The 26,801-nt window shown below is 44.1% G+C and overlaps 3 protein-coding genes across 4 annotated transcripts in view; 2 read left to right on the top strand and 1 right to left on the bottom strand.

The window, feature by feature from the left end:
• BRWD3 (bromodomain and WD repeat-containing protein) overlaps positions 1 to 20,061 on the bottom strand; it is a 78,308-nt gene extending 58,247 nt beyond the window's left edge. Inside the window, exons 1-7 of the mRNA XM_055065968.2 lie at positions 19,869 to 20,061; positions 19,711 to 19,769; positions 19,605 to 19,634; positions 19,394 to 19,453; positions 15,728 to 15,878; positions 14,216 to 14,308; positions 13,148 to 13,314 (exon numbers count right to left, since the gene is read on the bottom strand). Of these exons, the coding sequence (XP_054921943.1) occupies positions 13,148 to 13,314; positions 14,216 to 14,308; positions 15,728 to 15,878; positions 19,394 to 19,453; positions 19,605 to 19,634; positions 19,711 to 19,769; positions 19,869 to 19,917 (609 nt within the window). The 5' untranslated portion in view covers positions 19,918 to 20,061. The remainder of the gene's footprint in view (positions 1 to 13,147; positions 13,315 to 14,215; positions 14,309 to 15,727; positions 15,879 to 19,393; positions 19,454 to 19,604; positions 19,635 to 19,710; positions 19,770 to 19,868) is intronic.
• The window catches only part of RpL24 (ribosomal protein L24), a 493,457-nt gene that overhangs the window by 182,094 nt on the left and 284,562 nt on the right, over positions 1 to 26,801 (top strand). The gene's annotated exons all lie outside the window — the stretch shown is intronic.
• Dhdds (Dehydrodolichyl diphosphate synthase subunit) lies at positions 20,266 to 25,134 on the top strand. Of its 2 annotated transcripts, none has more exons than XM_055065965.2 (7): positions 20,266 to 20,432; positions 20,558 to 20,746; positions 20,836 to 20,978; positions 21,069 to 21,185; positions 22,397 to 22,498; positions 23,896 to 24,118; positions 24,932 to 25,134. In XM_055065965.2, exons 2-7 carry the CDS (start codon positions 20,567 to 20,569, stop codon positions 25,076 to 25,078), a joined length of 912 nt encoding a protein of 303 aa, XP_054921940.1. In that variant the 5' UTR covers positions 20,266 to 20,432; positions 20,558 to 20,566; the 3' UTR covers positions 25,079 to 25,134. The 2 variants fall into 2 exon arrangements, with proteins under 2 accessions (XP_054921940.1, XP_050026424.1); XM_050170467.3 differs by having other exon boundaries at positions 20,266 to 20,439.

The following is a 26,801-nucleotide window of genomic DNA, read 5'->3' as shown; positions in this document are numbered from 1 at the left end:
TTCGTTCCGGCCGCGAAGCTCTCCACATCTCTGTAAGGTGCCTTGTGGATGTCTCGCGCTGAAGATGCCCTCTCGGTGAGCGCATATTTCACCCCTCATCTTTTAAGAGGTTCAATACATACGAGCATTTGTCTAGCAAAACCAGATTTTTTTTCAAGGGAATTTTCCACGTCTCAGTAATTTCTCTCGTCGTATTCGAGTGCTGATTGCCGTGTTATAGTTTGTTAACGAAGCTTTCCCTCAAGTCTAAATATTTTAAGGCAGTTTTCCTAGCCTCTAAAGCCGCTCGAGTTCGCTCTTCTCCTTGAGCGGCCATTTTTCCTAGAAAGTATGCCTTCCAACTACTCTGCCCTTAAACTGGCTCTCTCAACTACTACACGCAGAGACAAAGCAACAGCGCGCGCATTAGATCACATAGATGAGATGAATATTTACAATTAGTATTAGGGTTAAAATTATATTCGAGTGCTGATTGCCGTGCTATCGTTTGCTAACGAAGCTTTCCCTCAAGTCTAAATATTTTAAGGCAGTTTGTCGTGTGCGTATCGTGGCTACGCACGCTTATATCGCATTCCCTTTCTCTACCACGGCTGCGCTTTAAAACCACGGCGCTGCAGTTTTTGCTTTTCTTTTCTTTCTTCTTCTCCGCCCTTAAACTGGCTCTCTCAACTACTACACGCAGAGACAAAGAAACAGCGCGCGCATTAGATCCCATAGATGAGATGAATATTTACAATTAGTATTAGGGTTATAATTATATTCAAGTGCTGATTGCCGTGCTATCGTTTGCTAACGAAGCTTTCCCTCAAGTCTAAATATTTTAAGGCAGTTTGTCGTGTGCGTATCATGGCTACGCACGCTTATATCGCATTCCGTTTCTCTACCACGGGTGCGCTTTAAAACCACGGCGCTGCAGTTTTTGCTTTTCTCTTCTTTCTTCTTCTCCGCCCTTAAACTGGCTCTCTTAACTGTACTACACGCAGAGACAAAGAAACAGCGCGCGAATGCGATCCCATAGATGAGATGAATATATATATATATATATATATAGAAAACTATCAGTCATAGCTCTCGTAGTATAGCCCTCTGGGCCGTTTCCTTTTTTTTTCGAAAGTAGTCCTATTAGGGTTATTATAATTACACGAAGGTACTTCGCCCTCATCAGCAGCAGTCCTTGGTATAGTTATTCTGGCGGCTAGCTTCCCACGCTATGCGTGCCGCCATCGCACCTGGTTAAGCTTTTCCTAGACGCTAGAGCTATGCGTTGTCCGCGCAACCTTGAGCGATCGGAAAGCACGTTTCCCCCTCTTGGCCGGCGGAGAAGGGATGCTTCGTTCCGGCCGCGAAGCTCTCCACATCTCTGTAAGGTGCCTTGTGGATGTCTCGCGCTGAAGATGCCCTCTCGGTGAGCGCATATTTCACCCCTCATCTTTTAAGAGGTTCAATACATACGAGCATTTGTCTAGCAAAACCAGATTTTTTTTCAAGGGAATTTTCCACGTCTCAGTAATTTCTCTCGTCGTATTCGAGTGCTGATTGCCGTGTTATAGTTTGTTAACGAAGCTTTCCCTCAAGTCTAAATATTTTAAGGCAGTTTTCCTAGCCTCTAAAGCCGCTCGAGTTCGCTCTTCTCCTTGAGCGGCCATTTTTCCTAGAAAGTATGCCTTCCAACTACTCTGCCCTTAAACTGGCTCTCTCAACTACTACACGCAGAGACAAAGCAACAGCGCGCGCATTAGATCACATAGATGAGATGAATATTTACAATTAGTATTAGGGTTAAAATTATATTCGAGTGCTGATTGCCGTGCTATCGTTTGCTAACGAAGCTTTCCCTCAAGTCTAAATATTTTAAGGCAGTTTGTCGTGTGCGTATCGTGGCTACGCACGCTTATATCGCATTCCGTTTCTCTACCACGGCTGCGCTTTAAAACCACGGCGCTGCAGTTTTTGCTTTTCTTTTCTTTCTTCTTCTCCGCCCTTAAACTGGCTCTCTCAACTACTACACGCAGAGACAAAGAAACAGCGCGCGCATTAGATCCCATAGATGAGATGAATATTTACAATTAGTATTAGGGTTATAATTATATTCAAGTGCTGATTGCCGTGCTATCGTTTGCTAACGAAGCTTTCCCTCAAGTCTAAATATTTTAAGGCAGTTTGTCGTGTGCGTATCATGGCTACGCACGCTTATATCGCATTCCGTTTCTCTACCACGGGTGCGCTTTAAAACCACGGCGCTGCAGTTTTTGCTTTTCTCTTCTTTCTTCTTCTCCGCCCTTAAACTGGCTCTCTTAACTGTACTACACGCAGAGACAAAGAAACAGCGCGCGAATGCGATCCCATAGATGAGATGAATATATATATATATATATATATATATATATATATATATATATATATATATATATATATATAGAAAACTATCAGTCATAGCTCTCGTAGTATAGCCCTCTGGGCCGTTTCCTTTTTTTTTCGAAAGTAGTCCTATTAGGGTTATTATAATTACACGAAGGTACTTCGCCCTCATCAGCAGCAGTCCTTGGTATAGTTATTCTGGCGGCTAGCTTCCCACGCTATGCGTGCCGCCATCGCAGCTGGTTAAGCTTTTCCTAGACGCTAGAGCTATGCGTTGTCCGCGCAACCTTGAGCGATCGGAAAGCACGTTTCCCCCTCTTGGCCGGCGGAGAAGGGATGCTTCGTTCCGGCCGCGAAGCTCTCCACATCTCTGTAAGGTGCCTTGTGGATGTCTCGCGCTGAAGATGCCCTCTCGGTGAGCGCATATTTCACCCCTCATCTTTTAAGAGGTTCAATACATACGAGCATTTGTCTAGCAAAACCAGATTTTTTTTCAAGGGAATTTTCCACGTCTCAGTAATTTCTCTCGTCGTATTCGAGTGCTGATTGCCGTGTTATAGTTTGTTAACGAAGCTTTCCCTCAAGTCTAAATATTTTAAGGCAGTTTTCCTAGCCTCTAAAGCCGCTCGAGTTCGCTCTTCTCCTTGAGCGGCCATTTTTCCTAGAAAGTATGCCTTCCAACTACTCTGCCCTTAAACTGGCTCTCTCAACTACTACACGCAGAGACAAAGCAACAGCGCGCGCATTAGATCACATAGATGAGATGAATATTTACAATTAGTATTAGGGTTAAAATTATATTCGAGTGCTGATTGCCGTGCTATCGTTTGCTAACGAAGCTTTCCCTCAAGTCTAAATATTTTAAGGCAGTTTGTCGTGTGCGTATCGTGGCTACGCACGCTTATATCGCATTCCGTTTCTCTACCACGGCTGCGCTTTAAAACCACGGCGCTGCAGTTTTTGCTTTTCTTTTCTTTCTTCTTCTCCGCCCTTAAACTGGCTCTCTCAACTACTACACGCAGAGACAAAGAAACAGCGCGCGCATTAGATCCCATAGATGAGATGAATATTTACAATTAGTATTAGGGTTATAATTATATTCGAGTGCTGATTGCCGTGCTATCGTTTGCTAACGAAGCTTTCCCTCAAGTCTAAATATTTTAAGGCAGTTTGTCGTGTGCGTATCATGGCTACGCACGCTTATATCGCATTCCGTTTCTCTACCACGGGTGCGCTTTAAAACCACGGCGCTGCAGTTTTTGCTTTTCTCTTCTTTCTTCTTCTCCGCCCTTAAACTGGCTCTCTTAACTGTACTACACGCAGAGACAAAGAAACAGCGCGCGAATGCGATCCCATAGATGAGATGAATATATATATATATATATATATATATATATATATATATATATATATATAGAAAACTATCAGTCATAGCTCTCGTAGTATAGCCCTCTGGGCCGTTTCCTTTTTTTTTCGAAAGTAGTCCTATTAGGGTTATTATAATTACACGAAGGTACTTCGCCCTCATCAGCAGCAGTCCTTGGTATAGTTATTCTGGCGGCTAGCTTCCCACGCTATGCGTGCCGCCATCGCACCTGGTTAAGCTTTTCCTAGACGCTAGAGCTATGCGTTGTCCGCGCAACCTTGAGCGATCGGAAAGCACGTTTCCCCCTCTTGGCCGGCGGAGAAGGGATGCTTCGTTCCGGCCGCGAAGCTCTCCACATCTCTGTAAGGTGCCTTGTGGATGTCTCGCGCTGAAGATGCCCTCTCGGTGAGCGCATATTTCACCCCTCATCTTTTAAGAGGTTCAATACATACGAGCATTTGTCTAGCAAACCAGATTTTTTTTCAAGGGAATTTTCCACGTCTCAGTAATTTCTCTCGTCGTATTCGAGTGCTGATTGCCGTGTTATAGTTTGTTAACGAAGCTTTCCCTCAAGTCTAAATATTTTAAGGCAGTTTTCCTAGCCTCTAAAGCCGCTCGAGTTCGCTCTTCTCCTTGAGCGGCCATTTTTCCTAGAAAGTATGCCTTCCAACTACTCTGCCCTTAAACTGGCTCTCTCAACTACTACACGCAGAGACAAAGCAACAGCGCGCGCATTAGATCACATAGATGAGATGAATATTTACAATTAGTATTAGGGTTAAAATTATATTCGAGTGCTGATTGCCGTGCTATCGTTTGCTAACGAAGCTTTCCCTCAAGTCTAAATATTTTAAGGCAGTTTGTCGTGTGCGTATCGTGGCTACGCACGCTTATATCGCATTCCGTTTCTCTACCACGGCTGCACTTTAAAACCACGGCGCTGCAGTTTTTGCTTTTCTTTTCTTTCTTCTTCTCCGCCCTTAAACTGGCTCTCTCAACTACTACACGCAGAGACAAAGAAACAGCGCGCGCATTAGATCCCATAGATGAGATGAATATTTACAATTAGTATTAGGGTTATAATTATATTCGAGTGCTGATTGCCGTGCTATCGTTTGCTAACGAAGCTTTCCCTCAAGTCTAAATATTTTAAGGCAGTTTGTCGTGTGCGTATCATGGCTACGCACGCTTATATCGCATTCCGTTTCTCTACCACGGGTGCGCTTTAAAACCACGGCGCTGCAGTTTTTGCTTTTCTCTTCTTTCTTCTTCTCCGCCCTTAAACTGGCTCTCTTAACTGTACTACACGCAGAGACAAAGAAACAGCGCGCGAATGCGATCCCATAGATGAGATGAATATATATATATATATATATATATATATATATATATATATATATATAGAAAACTATCAGTCATAGCTCTCGTAGTATAGCCCTCTGGGCCGTTTCCTTTTTTTTTCGAAAGTAGTCCTATTAGGGTTATTATAATTACACGAAGGTACTTCGCCCTCATCAGCAGCAGTCCTTGGTATAGTTATTCTGGCGGCTAGCTTCCCACGCTATGCGTGCCGCCATCGCACCTGGTTAAGCTTTTCCTAGACGCTAGAGCTATGCGTTGTCCGCGCAACCTTGAGCGATCGGAAAGCACGTTTCCCCCTCTTGGCCGGCGGAGAAGGGATGCTTCGTTCCGGCCGCGAAGCTCTCCACATCTCTGTAAGGTGCCTTGTGGATGTCTCGCGCTGAAGATGCCCTCTCGGTGAGCGCATATTTCACCCCTCATCTTTTAAGAGGTTCAATACATACGAGCATTTGTCTAGCAAACCAGATTTTTTTTCAAGGGAATTTTCCACGTCTCAGTAATTTCTCTCGTCGTATTCGAGTGCTGATTGCCGTGTTATAGTTTGTTAACGAAGCTTTCCCTCAAGTCTAAATATTTTAAGGCAGTTTTCCTAGCCTCTAAAGCCGCTCGAGTTCGCTCTTCTCCTTGAGCGGCCATTTTTCCTAGAAAGTATGCCTTCCAACTACTCGGCTATCGACTATCGCGGACAACAAAACCGACTATCGCGGACAACATGAGTCTCTTTCCACGTAAGTGTGAGGCTCGGAGGAGGAGCTGTGGCGCTTGAAAGTAGCCTGGGGCCTGACGAACCAACCGACTGAGCTATCTTTCCGGGCAACATCGAAGGGTCACGAGTTCAAATCACCTGTTATGTTCCGTTTTTTTTTTTTTTTTTTTCCGCCCCTTTTTCTTTCTTTTTTTTGTTTCTTTCTTTTAATGTCTTTTCCTTTATTTTATCACTGTACGGGAACCCTCCAAAAAAAAAAAAAAAAAAGAATAGATATATATCTTCAAATATGTAAGGCCTCACATGTGCAGGTCATAAATACGAGGTTCTCTAGCCGAGTGCCATCCATGCGGTATAACCGAGCTCAGATTGGTCCACCTTGACTGACCAAGTAGGGCACCACTGTAGGTTAAATGAGGCGTACAACTCCTGCGGGACCCGCCGTGGTTGCTCAGTGGTTATGGTGTTAGACTGCTGAGCACGAGGTCGCGGGATCGGACCCCGACCACGGCGGCCGCATTTCGATGGGGGCGAAATGCGAAAACACCCGTGTACTTAGAATTAAGTGCACGTTAAAGAACCCCAGGTGGTCGAAATTTTCGGAGTCCTCCACTACGGCGTGCATAATCAGAAAGTGGTTTTGTCACGTAAAACCCCATAAATTAATTTTTAATTTAACTCCTACGGGGACGGTAGAGTATCCGTCTCCAGTGCAAGAGGACCGTGATTCAAATCCCGGTGCCGCGCTATTCTCCACCGGAAAATACAAAAAAAAAAAAAAACCGTGTGTTGAGAAAATTGCACAAACAGGCCTGGAGTGCGGCCTGATCCCGGTGACCAGAACCGGTAACGCACTCTCTCACCAGAGCAGGATTGGCCACCCTGGTGCAGTACTTGGCCACAACCTCCTATATGAATACAACAATCGAACCCCGGCCCTCAGTCCCCAGCAGCCGCGAAGCAACTGACCACGGCGGCGGTCAGATTTGTGACGCTGCAGAGGGTGCTAAGAATACCTGGCTCCGGACAGGCCGCCATTGGAATCTGAACCTGGCAACGTTTAACGTTAGAACGCTATCTAGTGAGGCGAGTCTAGCAGTGTTATTGGAGGAATTAGAGGGTAGTAAATGGGATATAATAGGACTCAGTGAGGTTAGGAGGACAAAAGAAGCATATACAGTGCTAAAAAGCGGGCATGTACTGTGTTACCGGGGCTTAGCGGAGAGACGAGAACTAGGAGTCGGATTCCTGATTAATAAGGAAATAGCTGGTAACATACAGGAATTCTATAGCATTAACGAGAGGGTGGCATGTCTTGTTGTGAAACTTAATAAGAGGTGCAAAATGAAGGTTGTACAGGTCTACGCTCCTACATCTAGTCATGATGACCAGGAAGTCGAAAGCTTTTATGAAGACGTAGAATCGGCGATGGGTAAAGTCAAAACAAAATACACTATACTGATGGGCGACTTCAATGCCAGGGTAGGCAAGAAGCAGGCTGGAGACAAGTCAGTGGGGGAATATGGCATAGGCTCTAGGAATAGCAGAGGAGAATTATTAGTAGAGTTTGCAGAACAGAATAATATGCGTATAATGAATACCTTTTTCCGCAAGCGGGTTAGCCGAAAGTGGACGTGGAGGAGCCCGAATGGTGAGACTAGAAATGAAATCGACTTCATACTCTGCGCGAACCCTGGCATCATTCAAGATGTAGACGTGCTCGGCAAGGTACGCTGCAGCGACCACAGGATGGTAAGAACTCGAATTAGCCTAGACTTGAGGAGGGAACGAAAGAAACTGGTACACAAGAAGCCAATCAATGAGTTAGCGGTAAGAGGGAAACTAGAGGAATTCCGGATCAAACTACAGAACAGGTATTCGGCTTTAACTCAGGAAGAGGACCTTAGTGTTGAAGCAATGAACGACAATCTCATGGGCATCATCAAGGAGTGCGCAATAGAAGTCGGTGGTAACGCCGTTAGACAGGAAACCAGTAAGCTATCGCAGGAGACGAAAGATCTGATCAAGAAACGCCAATGTATGAAAGCCTCTAATCCTACAGCTAGAATAGAACTGGCAGAACTTTCTAAGTTAATCAACAAGCGTAAGACAGCGGACATCAGGAACTATAATATGGATAGAATTGAACAGGCTCTCAGGAAAGGAGGAAGCCTAAAAACAGTGAAGAAGAAACTAGGAATAGGCAAGAATCAGATGTGTGCGTTAAGAGACAAAGCCGGCAATATCGTTACTAATATGGACGAGATAGTTCAAGTGGCTGAGGAGTTCTATAGAGATTTATACAGTACCAGTGGCACCCACGACGATAGTGGAAGAGAGAATAGCCTAGAGGAATTCGAAATCCCACAGGTAACGCCAGAAGAAGTGAAGAAAGCCTTAGGAGCTATGCAAAGGGGGAAGGCAGCTGGGGAGGATCAGGTAACAGCAGATTTGTTGAAGGATGGTGGTCAGATTGTTCTAGAGAAACTGGCCACCCTGTATACGCAATGCCTCATAACCTCGAGCGTACCGGAATCTTGGAAGAACGCTAACATAATCCTAATCCATAAGAAAGGGGACGCCAAAGACTTGAAAAATTATAGACCGATCAGCTTACTGTCCGTTGCCTACAAAGTATTTACTAAGGTAATCGCAAATAGAATCAGGAACACCTTAGACTTCTGTCAACCAAAGGACCAGGCAGGATTCCGTAAAGGCTACTCAACAATAGACCATATTCACACTATCAATCAAGTGATAGAGAAATGTGCAGAATATAACCAACCCTTATATATAGCTTTCATTGATTACGAGAAAGCGTTTGATTCAGTCGAAACCTCAGCAGTCATGGAGGCATTACGGAATCAGGGTGTAGATGAGCCATATGTAAAAATACTGGAAGATATCTATAGCGGCTCCACAGCCACCGTAGTCCTCCACAAAGAAAGCAACAAAATCCCTATAAAGAAAGGCGTCAGACAGGGAGATACGATATCTCCAATGCTATTCACAGCATGTTTACAAGAGGTATTCAGAGGCCTGGAGTGGGAAGAATTGGGGATAAAAGTTGATGGAGAATACCTTAGCAACTTGCGATTCGCTGATGATATTGCCTTGCTTAGTAACTCAGGAGACCAATTGCAATGCATGCTCACTGACCTAGAGAGACAAAGCAGAAGGGTGGGTCTGAAAATTAATCTGCAGAAAACTAAAGTACTGTTTAACAGTCTCGGAAGAGAACAGCAGTTTACGATAGGTAGCGAAACACTGGAAGTGGTAAGGGAATACATCTACTTAGGGCAGGTAGTGACCACGGATCCGGATCATGAGACTGAAATAACCAGAAGAATAAGAATGGGTTGGGGTGCGTTTGGCAGGCATTCTCAAATCATGAACAGTAGGTTGCCACTATCCCTCAAAAGGAAAGTGTACAACAGCTGTGTGTTACCAGTACTCACATATGGGGCAGAAACCTGGAGGCTTACGAAAAGGGTTCTGCTGAAATTGAGAACGACGCAACGAGCTATGGAAAGAAGAATGATGGGTGTAACGTTAAGGGATAAGAAAAGAGCAGATTGGATGAGGCAACAAACGCGGGTAAACGACATCTTAGTTGAAATCAAGAAAAAGAAATGGGCATGGGCCGGGCATGTAATGAGGAGGGAAGATAACCGATGGTCACTAAGAGCTACGGACTGGATTCCAAGAGAAGGGAAGCGTAGCAGGGGGCGGCAGAAAGTTAGGTGGGCAGATGACATTAAGACGTTTGCAGGGACAACATGGCCACAATTAGTACATGACCGGGGCAGTTGGAGAAGTATGGGAGAGGCCTTTGCCCTGCAGTGGGCGTAACTAGGCTGATGATGAAGCTACCGTATTTACACGATTGTAAGTCGACCCCCCCATATCGCGTGAACGAAAAAAAATAAATAAAAAAGATAAGAGAGCATACCAGAGGGCGCATTCGATAACGAAAATTTATTAGTAGCTGACATGTTCACTGGACTACTCGTCTTCACTAGTGCTGCCATCGTCATCGTTGCTGTGGTCCCACAGCGCGTCGTGGTCCAGCGAAATTTCAAATTTGGCAAACGTCTTGCAGAACAGCAGCCCACGCCAAATGCACCCAACCACATGCAGCCGTCAGGGAGGCTCTTTTGACAGGTCCGGTTGGCGTAATTTCGCAGTCTTCTGCCGCCAGCCACTTGTACTCACGGCGGAGCAGAACCTTAAAATTAAGGCGAAGGTCCGGGCTTGTTTCATGACCACGTCGCACTTCACTGGCAGCGACCGATCACGCATTTCAGCGACGTACGCCGCAAGCTAATACAGCTCGGGAAAGCGTCCAGACTTCGGCACGTGGGAAATTACTTACTTGCCGTCACAAGTGAAAATTTCGCTTCACTGCAGTCGCCACTCTCGCACCACCCGTTTAGAAACATCGAAATTGCGGCCCGCTGCGCAGTGATTTGTTTCTTCGGCGTAAAGGATGGCAGCCCTCTTGAAAGCTGCTGTGAACGAGTCCCGAACGATTTGTCGGCCTGGAGCACTCATGACGACTGGGAAAGCAGAGAAGTAGCACGTAGCCGGCAGTCAAGTGGAACGCGTCTAGCCAATACCAATGCCTTTAAACAGAGAAAGAGAAACCCGCAAGCGGTGTCTGCTCTTCCATGAACTACCGATACTCCCCGCAAGCGCCGCCGCTCTGAGGGTGCCGCCGCAAATGGGAACAGCGGCGCTTCCATCAGCTATCGACACCCCCTCCACCCCCCCACCCCCCCCATTAACGTTGCATGCGCTGTAAAACTCTCAAAAATGTTGAAAAACCCTTCCGAAAAGCGAAAAAACAAGCGGGATAGCGAAAAGATACGAGTAGGGCCATAGAGCAAACATAAAATTGTAACTACATTGTTGGTATCGCTTTTTTTTTTTTGGCGGGGCCATGTTTTGGTTTCGATTGTAAGTCGCCCCCCAACTTCAGACTTTCAAATTCAAAAAAAGGGGTCGACTTACAATCGTGTAAATACGGTACGCTGTCACTTTAGAAGACATGCATCGAGGCTTCTGTGCACAGTGGCATTCACCCTGGGTTGCAAGCAACCATGGATGCCAGTGCTGCTATTTATGCAAACAGATCACAGGTGCTACATCACGCGTGCTCATGCCTGCAATCATGCTAGCAAATGCAAAAAACACACCTTACCTCCTTCACGACATGGATGCAGACAAAGATGGACATCTGGTTTCGCAGCACACGCTCACACCCTTTCCGACAGTATGCAACGTAAAATATGAGAGCTGACGAGCTCGGTCCATATTTAAATGTTAAATTTTGAGCTTGATACTAAAGTATTAGGACAACATCAGCGATGGCTTGTCAAATACACAGCTGTGAGTGCACTTGCTTGCTTGGCTTGAACGGTTATGTATTAAATGGCTGAATCAGCAGGGAGTGCAGCCAAACAATTTGAGATACAGTCAAACCTCAATTTAGTGAACACAGATATAACATACCGTACTTATTCAAATCTAGGCTGATAGTTTTTTTCAAACAATCATATTCCAAACTTTAGGGTCGGCTTAGATTCGAGGATGTTAAAAAACGCGCCAGTTTTTCATTGAAACTGCTAAATATCGTGCATAGCTAGTGCCATCTAGAAAAGTCAGTATCGCAACTGCTACTAGTCGTGCCAGTAGCCAACCGTACACAAGCGAGGTCGCCATATTGATCTGTGTCGTGTCAGCCGTATCGGTGTGTGGCGTGGTGTTATCATGATGGCACCAAGCAGGAGATGCCACTACAGTGCCGCTTTCAAGCGAAAAGTTGTGATAGCCGCAGAGGCATCGTCGAACCTTCAAGCCAGGCGTCGACGAGAAAAACGTCCGTCGTTGGAGGGGACAACGACAGCAGCTTTTTGCATGTGCCTCAACGAGGATGGCATTTAGCGGACCAAAGAAAGGCCGTCACCACAAAGTGGAGACAGTTTTGGCCGACTTTGTTCGGACGCAGAGAGCAGCTGCCCTTCCAGTAACAATAGAAGTGCTCCAAGCGAAAGCTAGCCAACTTTCGAAGGAGCGAGGCCTAATTAAAGCCAGTTGGGGCTGGCTTCAGAAATTCATGAAGCGCTTCGGCTTCAGCCTCCGACGTCGCACTTCAATCACCCAGAAGCTGCCAAGCGATTTAGAAGAAAAGCTGATAGCTTTTCAGCGCTACATGCTGCGAAACAGAGAAGCAGCAGGCTACAACCTTCGGCAAATCGGCAACGCCGACCAGACGGCTGTGTATTTTGATATGCCAGTGGCGTACACCGTGAATGAAAAGGGTGCCAAGGAGGTGAAGGTGCGTTCTGCGGGCTACGAGAAGCCGTGCGCAACTGTGATGCTGTGCTGCACAGCTGATGGACATAAACTCCCTCCTTATATGATATTTAAAAGGAAGACACTACCTGCTCGAGAAACTTTCCCAAGAAATGTCATTGTGCGGGCAAATGAGAACGGATGGATGATGGGTTCGATGGTGGAAGAGTGGGTTAAGATTGTGTGGCGACGGCGTCCAGGAGCCCTTTTGACAAAGAACTTGCTCTTTTTCGTCGACTCTTACCGTGGGCACCAGACCGACAACGTGAAGCGAACACGGACCTCACTGTCATACTGGGCGGCATGACGGGCCAATTGTAGCCACTTCATGTCTGCATCAACAAACCTTTCAAGGATCGTCTGCGGAAATATTACATGGACTAGTTGACTGACTGGTAACCACATGGTAACGGCAACGGGCTGCATCAAACGTGCATTGCTATCGCAGCTGGCGGGCTGGGTAGCTGCAGCGTGGGACAACATCCCAGGTACTTTGATCATGCGTGCCTTTAAAAAGTGCAGCATATCTAATGCGCTTGACGGTACCAAAGATAGTGCGCTGTTTGAAGGTGACAGTGACAAGGAACACAGCGACGAGTCTAGCAGCGACGACGACGTTGAATGGGCTCTGCACGTTCAGATTCAATAAATGCTGTTTTAATTTTGTGAATGCTGTCCTCGCTTTTTTGTTCGGTCTACATTCGAGGTAATATATGTATTTTTTTTGTTGGCTTTGGACTTTAAGGGGTCGGCTTAGAATCGGGGTCGGCCTAGATTCGAGTAAATACGGTATAATCGGATATAAAGGAGTAAGTAAAAATTGTATCACCATATTGGCAGTGTAACAGACATATGTTTATAATGAATATTGGATAATGAAGCTATTTTTGTGACAGATGTAACTTCGCTATAACGAGGTTTGAATACAGTGTCAACCTAGCACAGATGCATGATGTGGATAGTATTTTTCTTCAGCGAAAAGCAATGATAATATTCACCGTGAAAATGTAGTTGCCGCTGCGGTCAAAGAGTACGCAGTAGACGGATGACAGGTGCCCGAGAAGGCGCCTGAAAAGCTGCGCCTTCACGTAGAACTGAGTAGAGAGCTGCCGCCTGCAGCAGCCACCCTCCAGGGGGCTTAGCAGTCGCCCCTGCAACACCAGTGCTGCACACAAATGCCAAAGAACGAGTTGGCTGGAGCACAGCTAAACGCCACTCAAAAACACTAGTCTGGGCATTGACAAGTGTGCTGGAAGCACGTAAAGAGAATAATAAACTGTCTAGTAAAATGCTAAATAGCAAAGCACACTTTCATTGAAAGCGTATTACAGCAGACTCTCTCTTGATAGAAATCACATATTCAGAACAATGAGAAACCTTCAGTGGCACCACAGATGCCCATGTGGCAAACTGTCATTTGAAAATTTCATGTTGATCGTTAACAACCCTCATAGCGTCCAATCTGCCAAGGAGTCGCTTGCAAATCGGTGGACTATATCAAATAGCAGACATTGTAAGAGCTGCATAAATTTTCAATGAGAATTAAAGGATACAGTAATAGGCAGTGTGCAAGGTAAAGCATACATGGAAAGGTAACAAGTATCTCCGAGTGTTAAGGCTAGGAAGTATAGATGTACACAAACAATTGAATAAAACGCACCCAGCTGATGCAAGAAAGAAAACTGTTAGAGATTGCTGGGAGGAGATAAAAATAATGTATGGAACAAATGATTCCTGCAAATGGTATTCAAGAGATACAATTGCATTTTTCTTCCCTGATCCTCACACAGTGACGTTTAATGAAGAATCTGAAAGCTAACAAAGTTTTCACGGCAGTCTGCGTCTGTGCCAACCAATCACACTGTGCACCATTAAAAATATTGCAGAAGACTGCCCTCCCTGCGCACCATACTATAACTATTTATTGGTGCGATAAATTACGACCCAGTTCTCCTAGAAAACAAACCAGCACACCAGCAACACGCCTAAAAAAAGAAAAGAAAAAAAAAAGCCCACACACACAGTAGCAGATGTAGAGAGTAGAAGTATAATGAGGCAACACCTACCAACATTGCAAGCTGTCGTACCAGGGGCGAGACACGAGGGAGAACCATGAAGCCGGACTGCCACGTCTGCTGTGGCACGGGGCCTCCGCACCTCTGTCGACAGAAGGGAACATCCAAGAAGTCAAGCATAGTGATAGAGTTTCTGCTGCTCCCTTCCTTCTCTCAGTCCGATCAGAAAGCAGCACAGACTTTTGGAGAAACAGTATGCCCCATAATAATACATAACCACAGAGCTATGAGACTAGAGGAAAAATTAATCCTGCAGTCAAACCACAAGGACAGGCACAAGGAGAAGGCTGCACCTGTCCTTGTGTGCTTTCTCTGTGGTTGTTTACTTGCACAGTTGTTTGCTAATATGCACCAACTCGCCCAACAACAAGTTCTTCTAAGTCATGCCACCACAGCAATTACGAGAATTGCATGCTGCAGATTGGAGTTAGTTGGTTAGCATGCTGTGCTACAAAGTGAATTTTCTAGCTGTATATTCTACAGCTCATTACACCTCCCCCCTCCTTCGGAACTTAATAATTGCATGTTATTTTCACGAAGTCATAAAACATTTTGCAAGCTTTCCGATTTTATATGTTAGTTCTCACAGAAATTTCACAAGAGCAGGGTCACTGCCATCAATACTGACTATTACTGTCCCAGAAAGTACCGTATACACTTGTATAAATGCTGCACTCGTACAAAGGCCACATCCCCAACTTGCTGGTCCAAAATTCAGAAAAAAATATTTCCATCAGAGAAGCAATCGCGTTTGGTGACCCGATGCCGCGTACATGCATCGACAAATTTATCTGCGCTGTACTTTCACATGCCCCTGCTAGACGGTGAGAGCGGTGCATTGACCTCTGATCCAATGGTACATTCGTGGATCCGGGGTGTGCAGTAGTTGCTGGCTGACACCATTTTGAACAAAAGGTTCGGTTCCATGCAAAGGTCACACCTTGTCAAAATTGTAAAATATAAGTGCGGCCCTTGCACGAGTTTATGTGGTAAATGCTTCCTACAAGAAAAAGAGATGAAATCTTTAAAAGCATTGCATGATTCTTGGCCCATGTGTGACCTTTTGTAGTGATAACGAGAAGAAAGGGGGTTAACCAATGGGCCCGATTTTTATCAATCATACCATGAGAAGCCAACAAACAAAGACACCAAGGAAAACATAAGGGAAATTTCTTGTACTTACTAACTGAATTAAAGAAATGATAAATTAATGGCAATGAAAGTGGATGAAAAAACAACTTGCCACAGGTGGGGAACAAGTGATGTATCTTGTACAGAGAGTATAAACTACAACACTTTAGTAACACACTCTGGCAATTTTGTTCCGTAAAGAACATTTACGTAACCCTAAGCGCAGTGTGGGCTAAGCCATTAACCAAATCACGCCAATGCTTGTACTTTCCATTGTTGGTTAAAGCACCACTGAAGGTCCCCTATGTAGACACTGGAACCACATTTCCCCCTTGAGCAAGCTTATTCATGTGCACAACTAGCACCACTCACTTGAGTGTTGCCTGAGCAGCGAGTAGCTCCCAGAGCCAAGAAGTGACCGGGAGCCGGCCACCCCACATGGGATGATCTGATCCAGAAGAGGGCCAACCCGAGAGCATATTTGCAGCAGGTAGTCATCAGGAATATGCACATTGGAACTTGCCTGCAACACACACAAGAAACCAGATGCTGAGGACGCCACAGCACGGTCTTGTTGGGACAACATGATGCACTCGAGGCCACTCTAAATGCAATAAGTAATATATTATAGTGCATTGAATCCCAACTCTCCTTTCCAGTAAACCAAATATAATTGCCGCAAATACTCAACTAAGAGCCGCACTCATGTACGGGCCAGATCCCTAACTTGGCAGCCCAAAAGCTGAAATAAGGAATTTGAAGACTGAAGAGATTGGCGCAGATTGCGTGCATGCTCTTGGATGCTGAGCACATGGCGTGCGTGGTCTTCGCACATCGTCATGCAAAGCTTTGATGTCACATACATATCTAATGCCATGGAGGGCACTGAGGACAAATGTATTCATGAGTGTGCTACCGAACTGAATCTGAGCAGCAGTAGCAGTGACTATAGTGAGGACTATAGATGGGCACCAGCTACATGGCATGCTTGCATGAACAATATATGCATTGCGAAAACAACAGCTTTCATTTTTCTTGCACCAAGAAATGAAGAATATGACACACGGCCTGAGAAATTAGATCGCAGTGGCCCACCCCCATGTAAGGGCTGCAGCAGCTCGGCAAGATTTCGAAAAAGAAGTGTGGCTCTTATTTGAGTATATGCAGTACTGTGCTGGGAACCCTTCCTTCAGAGATCCATGATGCTCCAAGCTTTTCACTCCAGTGCATGATGTGTACAGTAATGTCTATAAATATGACAAACAAAAAGGGAGCTTTGCTCACTCAACACATATTATGCATTCAGATTCAGCATTCAACACATATGGCTAACGGAAGCTGCAGCCTCGTGCTGATTCCTCACTGAATCTGTTTCAACCTCTTTGGGGGTTGTGACCAACAGTTTGAGAAGCACAATATTGCTGCCTTGAACTGCCTGTAAAGAACCTGAGGTCTTCATGGGTACAGCAGGCAAGTCAAGCCTATCTGTGCCGAGTAGCATAAGCCACTGTGGTCCCAAAATAAGATCCAGGATTTGCATTAAAGCTTGGCACAGAGAAAGTGTCCGGGAACGCCCAGATAAGATGGGGTCACAATTGCATCTAATGATGATGCAAAGTTCTCCCAGCAAAATTTAACTTGATTACAGACCATTACAAAATTGAGGAAGGCAGCACTGACAATTTTCAAGTCGTAAATAGTTCTTGAAAGAACTATATGGCTATTGCAAAAGAAATGGTTCAACATTTTGGTAGTGCAGATCAGTTTATTATTATTAATTGTGAAAAACGTACTTAACAAGTTTGCCCTCAGGTGCTCGCAAGATCACTGAGGCTCATATATCTATTCTAAGTAGCAAGCCAAGTTCTGTCATCACAGACATCAGTCATTGAGTGTGAAGGATGGGCAAGTTTTATGGAATCTAACATGACAATTCTCATTGAATGTGCAAGTTGTCCACACTTTCCTAGTGTTATCAGCAAGATTTTCACACTTCTGCACATACCCCCCCCCCCCCCCCCCCTACCTCTCCGAATTAGTTTGACAATACTTGACTACTTTTGTCATCGCATTCTATTTCCCAATGAAATTGATTAAAATAATAAAACATTACATGTGTATAGAGCCCACAAAATAAGTAAATGAAATTCTCTTTTCTGCAACATACACTGAGAACAGGTTTAGTATTACTGCTGTCACAAATTAAAACTTTTACTCGAAAATAGTGTGAGAAAGATTATGACAAGAACAAAATGAACAGCATGAGTGCCCTTGTGCTCACCACCTCACTTGCTGTTTTTCATTCTTTACAAAAATGCACAAACTAGTTTGAGAAAAAGCTTTGCTAAACTATTTCAATGTTCTTCGCCAAGGCTGTAATTTGAAAGGAGTGTTGAAGTTGCTTAATGTTACTGAAGATGCCATAAAAAATTTGACATTTGTGAGAGGTGCCAACATCCAGCAAGAATATTCCCCTGCTAATGAGTGAGCAAGTCTTCCTGAACGGAATTAATTGGTTTACTTAGTGTGGCTAAACATAGATAAAAGGAGGATCTGTCGAAATGGCACAATAAGCAAACACTAAGTAAGAACTGAAGAACCTTGGGCCCAACCTGGTCAGTGAGCAGGTGGCAACAGTCCTGAATGCTAATAAGTATTCTAGAAATTTGCAACAGAATATTGTGGTAAGATGACTTCTGATAAACTCTGCTTGAAAATCCAAGGATAGAAAGAGAGTAGACTTGAGGCAGTATGACAATACAAGTGGATGTTCAAGTTTTAACAGTTGTAGCAAGATGTTATACTTAATGACAGCATTATTGGAAACGGTCATTTTAACAAAAGTTGCTACAAGTCTTTAGCAAGAGGTTTTATTTGATGGTGATTAAACCACTGAATGAAAACATGTGCACTTTAGCGCCCACATGTCAAGAAGGAACTTTATGGTTTGCACCGTGCAATTCTACGCTGAGATTATTTTTTATAACAAAGGACACAGCACATTAAACTTTCTCTGTGCGAGAGTACACACACCACAGTGGAATATGGTGCAACCACACGCTCACTTTCTTTAATTTTGTCCTTTATGATGAACATTAGAAAGTATGAAAAAATTTATGTGTGTGAACAGTGGGAAGCCGGTCACGAGGTAGAGGAACAAAAGGCGATGGCAGATCGGTTTATAAAATGGCAGATCAGTAATCTATATATATATATATATATATATGGTTAGCTCCTGAACAACACTTTGCAATCTGGTGAACACGGTTTAAATCATGGATCCGGGTCCTCAAAGCAGCGCGAAAGCTAAGGCATTTTTCTCGGATTTAGCGCGAAATCGCCACTGAATTTCTTTTCCTTTTCAGTTCTCCGGCGCAAATTGTAAGCTGGCAATGCAGCGGGCGATGAGCTGTAACCGTAGATTCGAAACACCGAATGAAATCGAAAACGGCATCTCTTCCCGCTTCTCTCCAACAGGAAAAAAAGAAAAAGAAACTCCGTGCTTAAGAACAAAAAGAAAATCACTTTAAGCAAAACACTCCTTTCTCCCCACTCCGACAAAACTGGCCAAGTGAAAATTAAATAAGAAAAGAAACTAAAAAAAAATACAATAACAAAAATAAACCGCAATCTCGTTTATGACGTGTACCGTCGCTGGGGCAACGAATTGCGAAAACGCCTCAGCCAATTGCCGCCTCGCATTGCACGGTCCCGTTTGCAACGGCTCACGCGATTGGCTACCGTTCAGTTCACGCCCCCTGTTGGTCAATGACAAGGAGTCAACGCAGCAAATAAAATACACCAAATAAGTGCTCCTCCGTGAATCGGAATTCATCAGCAAAGGGACAGCGTAACTTTTTTTTCTTTTCTTCATCGTCCGCAAATACTGCAAGAAACTGCGTTTGGTCGCATTTCTGGCACTTTTTAAGTAAATGTGAGCCCGCAAACGCAGAAAACCACGCAGAGTACCCGAACACACAGCGAAGTGACAAAAGTTCAACTTTCAGATATTGCCGAAAATGTAGCCAGGTCACTCACCAATTCAGCAAAACTCCTGTCATGCTCGTTCCCGTGCCAATCGAGCCTTTTGGGTAAAAGCTAGAAAAGATTTTAAAAATTAGGCTTAGCGAGACCAAGCACCCATCGCACTAACAAAATACTCGGCTCGGAACTAACGAGCGCAATGTTTTGATCGCCAAAACCCACGTGCTTCGCACGAGGTTCTGCCAGAACGCAAGCGGCAACTTACATGATGCTTCTCAATCTCCCTCCGAAGAACCTGAAAAAACACGCGCTTGGATCGGTTTTCCGCTTACAGGCGATTGTATACGCTCAGAGAGGCAAACTACGATTACCTCGGCAGCTTCCTTGCAAGGTCCATTGCTTAGGAACTTTGAAATTATGAAATACAACTCTGCAAGCAAATCAATGAGAAATCAGCTTCCACTAATCAGGTACAAACGCTCGCACTGGATCAGACTTTTGTTCCCGAGAAATATGAAGCTTACGGTACCTTTTTCGAGGAGTTCCTGCGTCCGCCTGTTTGCAATTGCGGTTGACATCCTTATTAAACTCTTATATCTACCATATAAGCACCTAAAGCATCACGGGGTGCTTGTTTAACATTACAAACTACTCGCGGTAAATCCAAAATAAAGGTGGTAACTTTACAACGACATTGAACCGAAGCTCAGTAAGAAGCGGATACGTTTCCGACAGAGAAAGTAGTTTTAAGGCTGAATCAAATAAAAATATAACAGAACTTACATTAAGTGTATTTAAAGGTAACATTTCACTACTAAAAGATATACATACGCATACAATTTTCGTAAAATTTTGCTAAGAAGATCAAATGTTCCACTCGAGGCAGCGCGGAGTGATATAACCAGGGCAACGGCGACATCCAGTGGCATATGCCAATGCGCATGACTTCCGTCAGTGAGCACGTCGGCAACGTTGCTGTTGACGGAAGAATTCCGCTGTAATGTGAATCAGCTGTTTGCCGCCGGCTGTTGTTAGTAAGTTTGGTTAGTTTGGATCGAACTTTATATATCGCACACCGTGACCGTTGGAAAAGGTACAGTGTGAGTGATTTCTATCCTATACATCTTGCACCCTGCAATGTCGAAGAAAATGGGGCAAAGTTGCTCGGACGCGAGCGGTAACTTTCGGAATTGCCTTTTATAATCGAACTTTACGCAGAGACTCAAGATGTCGTGGATCAAAGAAACGAAGCTCACATGGTTACAATCTGTCGGCGTCCGAGTTCTTAAAGCTGGAAAGGTACCGTCGCACTTGGCTGTCATCATGGATGGGAACCGGCGTTTCGCTAGGAAGCAAAACATGCGCTCTGTGGAGGGTCACGTCCAAGGCTTTGACAAATTAGCCGAGGTGAGGTGGCTTTCTTTGGGTTCGCAAAACACAAGCAAACAAGATTTAAATGCGAACTTGCACAAAGTAAGACAGCTGCCTGTTTTCAGGTCCTTTATTGGTGCTCCGAACTGGGTGTCACCGAGGTAACAGTCTATGCGTTTAGCATCGAAAATTTCAAGAGATGCAAGGACGAAGTGGATGGCCTGCTGGACCTGGCTGTTCAGAAACTGAAAAACATGTTGAACGAAATGTGCGCAAGGCTTTTTTTCCTTTTTTTTTGCTATGTTTTCCTTATGCATCCCTGTCTTGACGTTGACACGTGTGCACTTGCGCTTCGCAGGGACAAGATCCACGAGCACGGAGTTTGCATCCGCGTGCTTGGAAATTTGTCCTATTTGCCGGTGGAGTTACAGAAAGTTGTAGCAGAAGTTGTATGCCAAACGCAAGCGAACTCGAGGTATTGTGCACAACAGTTAATTTCTTTACACAGCGCGCAGCCACAAGGACGAGCTCCTCGGAGTGTTGCGGATGATAATCTATAATTTCGCATTAAATCGGTTTCACATACACACACAATACGCCGAGGCTTGGGTTATTATGGACAAAGCTGTAAACCAAAGCCAATAATTTGCATTGAGGAATCTATGATGCCATCTTCACACTTGTACATGCTTCAACAAAATGAGTTTTCAATAAATAGTATGGGGCACATTAACCATCAGTTTAATGCAGCTGAAATACTTTTGCTGCAAATTCTCAGTGTGATTTTTATTCAGGACACACATTTCCAATGTGAAAAGCTGAACAGGTTATGGCAAAGTGCAGTGTTTATATTACACCCCTAAAAATAAGCCTTTACTAATGTTTACACAGCATAATTTTACTTCGCACAGTTATGTCTGAAACAGATCTGAGAAAGCATGACCACATTTTTGTGAACCAGTCTTCAAGTATTTACATTGCGCAGTGAAGCATCTGCAGTACTTGTATATGAACTTATGTATGTAGTACATGAAAAAAAAAGGGGGGGTGGGACTTTGTTGCACTTTTTTCTGTATATCAGTGGATGGATGCAATAAGAATCGTGATTGACGATCTTGAAATTCCTGTGTGGTTATTGACAAGGTTATCCAAGTAACTTGCAATGCCCTTTATACGGGTGCGAAAGAGCTGCTAAAACAAAATTATGTTGTCAACAAAGAAGTTGTGTCGAATATGGCAGTGTCATAATTTAATGGCTTTTAATGGCTTTAGACTTAAGAGTGCCTATGTAAATAAAATAGTCAACAAAAAGTGTGGCGAATATGGCATTTTCATCGTTTAGCAGCTTTGGACTTGAGCGCCTCTGTAAACAAAAGGGTTTAAAAAATAACTTTTGGATAACTGCATGTACCTAATGTGTGATCTCAGCCCTAATATTTGGACATGCAGAAATCCTTGAAAGCACAAATGTACTTGTGTTCATATGCTTTAGTTTCTTCAATAATGAAGCCCAAAGCACTGTTTCCAACAAAATCTGGGGAATTCAGGGGCAAGAAACTCATGCCTGTCCTTCCTCAAAATCTTTTGTCCTTGGCAATGTCAGCTAGCCCTGTTCACACTTGAGATCAAGTGTAACCAGTAAACCATTTGGAGCAGGAGCACTAATATGCTCAACGCACATTTCAGGTGCTTTCTCAACATATGCTTGTCGTACACTTCTCGGGACGAAATATGCAAGGCAATGCAAGAATTGGCCACAGGAGTTGAGAATGGCACCTTGTCGCCAAGGTAAGGTTTGTATTTATGAAAAGAACATTTTGTATGATATATGAAAGCAGAAAGGAAATGAATAATTGTTATCCACTATAGAGCAGCACAGAGCTACAGAGCTTCATGGTACCTTTGTTGTACAGCGTAATGTATTATTCTGTGTGATAATGTAATATAGAGCAACTATGAACATAAAGCTCCCAGCATGTGTCTCTATTGAATGAATGCATGGTCATAAATGATACACAGTGCACAAACTGCGCATTTCTTGACAGTGTTACAAGTGAAGAACTTCCTTGCAACATTTATTGGTGAAAATAAACTTGCATGGTTAGTCTTCTCTTTTACTTTGCATTTGTCATGTGCACATCTTGCATCAGCTACTGGTGCAATGGCCTTTCTTTATTATTATTATTTTTTTTTCTTGTCAGGCACAATAGAGGAATTGGTTGTACAGTTGTCTTGTAAAGCAGGCGACCAGTAACACATTGCTTACATCTCTTTGAACATCTGCCATGGAGTGTTTGTGAACTCTTAGTTTGCCTAGTGAAAAATGGCGATAACATATGCCTCTAATACACAAATCTTGGTTTCAGCTCAAATCATGGCCACCGCAGCCGCATTTTGATGGGGGTGAAATGCAAAGACTCCCGTGTCCCATGCATTGGGGGCACGTTAAAGATCCCCTGGTGGTCAGAATTAATCCGGAGTCCCCCACTACAGCGTGCCTCATAATCGGATCGTGGTTTTGACATGTAAAACCCCAGAATCCAATCCAATTTTCTACTGCAACTGAGGCATAAAACATTAAAAAAACTACATTTACATTGATTTGACACTTTGAAGCTGCTGACTAGTTGTTACTTCCTCTTACATTGTTGATGATTCCAGCTGTATTGCTGCAGTTGGGGATGGTCACTGCAAAAGAAAAAGAAGTGTTGCTTGAGTGCACAAAAGAAGCAAACGAATGATAAATGGTACAAGGTCATATTTCGCTGCTGCTTCCCTCAATAAAAGCAGTTTCTTGTTTGTGCACTTGGTAGGGTCCTCATATTACTAATCGTTTCTTTTTTTTAAAGTGCTGCAACACCATAAAGTTTTAATCATGTGCCCACACTGTCTTGAGGGAAAGTTTTAGAGGAGGATTTTGCTTGGGATCACAATAAGATCCAGGGTGGCGGCAAAAGAACATCGCTATCTCTGAAAATTGAAAGGGCCCCGTGCGATGAATGGGATTTCTTTAGGGCAGCAATTTACACTTTTTATTAATTATGCTCACTGCTAGTTTTCAAACACTGTTTTAGCAGATTTAAGGGAATTAGACATTTACACAAGGAACTGACACATATTAATTATCAATCACACGATAAGCAAGAGATGCTTTTTACTTCACCTAACCCATCATTCTTTTGCAGTGATGTCAGCGAAGATGCCTTAAGCCAAGCCATGTATAGCCGCAAAAGTCGAGACCCCGAACTGCTCATTCGAACCTCTGGGGAAGTTCGCCTAAGTGACTTTATGCTGTGGCAGAGCAGTCGGTCGGTTATTGAATTCACGACAGTACTCTGGCCCGAATTCACCATATGGCATCTGCTTGCTGCAGTTCTCTGCTACCAACGGCAGTGTGGCCTTTTGGAGGTAATGTTGTGCGTGCTTTCATAGTACTTGATTACATAAGGTGCTTGCTTTCATAAGTACACTCTCATAGGTACATGAAGTGTTTCCCATATTATTGCACAGAACTAAAAGCCATTACCCATCTGAGCAATAATTGTGAAGATGAGGTGCATCACTCATTGCTGTACAGTATGCATGTTTCAAGTGATATTGTGCCTGAATATAAACACGCGGTAGTACAAACTCCTTAGGAATAGTTATCATTGTTTTAATTACATATTTTGGAAAAAAATTCATTTGATATGTAAATATATCTGGAGATATACACCCACAGCACATATCTGGGCTTTCTCTTGTAAAACACAAAGAAGGTTGGATGTATGTGAAAAATTGATTGTTTGGTGGTCATCACTTGGAGCTCTAACTTTAATTGTCCATAATTGCATTATCAACTGCTCTGTCAATACGAGTTATCAAAACACCAGACTTGTGGGCCACATTTTGACTAGTGAATGTTTTATAAACATTTTTGTCGACTATTTTTGGCAGCAAGAACTTCCATTATATTGCTGCTGCTTTGCCCAGGAAAGCAGAATGTTTGACTTAGCTAAAAGGGCCATCTGAGATAGGTGCTTTTGAACTGCAGTGAAAACACAATTCCAAAAGCCTATCCTCTTACATTATCATTTTAGAAAAATAAACTCATGCTACCACCAAACCAATGCAGGATGCTGTAAAACAGCTTTTCTTACAGCTAAATGTGTGAACTAGAGCTGACGTTTGCATGAATCGAGAGTAGTTTTATCAAACAATTTCAAACCCTTTTCCCTCTAGGCATTCAAGACCACAAGACCAAGGGAGCAGCAAAATGCAGATGACAAGAGCTTGCAGAGGTTCACAGATGATGTGGAGGAAAGATGGCAGGAAAGGCTGCGACTCATGAGGCTAGGCCAGACGGTGCAGGAAGTAGTTGTCACATGAGACCAATTCTCTATAAATGTCCGAAAAATATATTCTGACTTGTTTTCGTTATCTTACACAGTGTTGTTTTTTGGGTATTCTTGGACATGAATAATTCAGCTGCATTCAATGCAAATCGATTGTGGAGAGGTTGGCCACATTGCATGGTGCTGCATTAGGGACTACAGTCAGAACGTCATATAACAGAGTCGCACCTGACACAAATGTACAGTTGCAATAAAACATGCGCGGCCAAGGCTCCGGGTGCAGGAGCGGCGGAGGGCCGCAACGCAGCGCTGCTATTTCTATCGGGCTCGTGCTTGAGGGTGCACTGAGTGATGCTAATCTTTGCCCTCACTCTCGTGCGGCCAAGTCATGCGCTTGATAAATATCAAGTGCGGCATTCGGCTGTTTCGCAGCTGACAGTCAGTTGGAAAGAGGTTTCGTCAGTGTGCGCTTGCCTTCCTCCCCACACCAGCTGGCATTCGGCTGTTCGTTTAAGTGCACGGAACGTATGCCTGGCAGTGTCCGATTTAGTTTCACGTGTCATGTTTACGTGCACCTCACGCTCGTGTGTTCCACGCTTTCGTGCTTAGCGTTTGAACGGACGGCACACGTGCATGCAGGCTCTCAACAAAAGTCGCCATGGCAAGGCATTGGTGCATAGGAGTAGCAAGCAAAGAGCCACCGCTTTGTTGGTGTCAACACCCGGCCTGACTAATGTTCTATTTTCGTTTAAGGCGAAAGCGTTACTAGGTTCACATTGCAGAAACCGTTCAAACCTGCCAGCCATGCCCGGAAGCTGTCTGCTGCCGCCGTGCCAAGAACTACAGCAGCACGGCAAACGAAGCAAAATGGAAGCGCCCTCCTGTGCACTGACCATCAGCTGCGAGACAGCTGAGCGCCACACTAGAAATTTATCAAGGGGGTGACTTGGCCACACGAGAGTGAGGGCGAAGATTGGCGTCACTAGGTGCACCCTCAAAGCAGGCGCCCAATGGAGATAGCAGCGCCGCGGTGTGGCCCCGGAGCCGTGGGCCGCATATTTTTGATTGCAACTGTACCTTCATTACATCCGATATTTGTTATAAGCACATACTCGTAACCTGCTAATTGGAGAGAAAATTTTCAGATTTATTTTGTTATACTACCAGCTAATTCATTATACATTTGTGTTCATTCTATCGTGGTTCGACTGCACACTCCGTTTCATACTTAGCAGGCAACACTACGGAAGTATACGCAAACATTCTATACTGCAGTTGTTGATCTGCAACACTTTCTGTGGAATAAATAACTATGTTTCGGTCACGAGTGCAAGCGCTGTGCCGTCACCACTTGTGGCAGGAACATGCCACTATGCTCGTTTAGTTCGTATCTGCAACCCGTTATACATAGTAATTAAATCATAGTTTGCAACATAAAATTCTGAGACTTAATATAGCATTGAATCGCATGACACATACCTGTATCTATGGGGAGTGATGCACTGTTCTTTGGGGACAACTGTGAGCTGTGAGAAAAGTATCTCTAGCCTTTGTAGCATTGCCTGCTTTGTATGAAAGAGTGGAGCGACTACTCAAGACTTCCCACACAAAGCTACCTTTAGTTAGGAGTATCTTGTCACTGGCCGGTGTTCAGGTGTCCACCACTTGTATAAACTGATTGCAATTAAGTGATAGCGAAACATTTCTCAAGGCAATGGCCAATTGTGGATCGAACTTATCTGAGAGATGTTGAGAAG

The sequence above is a fragment of the Dermacentor andersoni genome, chromosome 6 (genome assembly GCF_023375885.2).
Source record: "Dermacentor andersoni chromosome 6, qqDerAnde1_hic_scaffold, whole genome shotgun sequence".
NCBI lineage: Eukaryota > Metazoa > Arthropoda > Arachnida > Ixodida > Ixodidae > Dermacentor > Dermacentor andersoni.
Note: the sequence above shows the minus strand (reverse complement) of the source record. Positions and strands in the feature narration are given on the sequence as shown.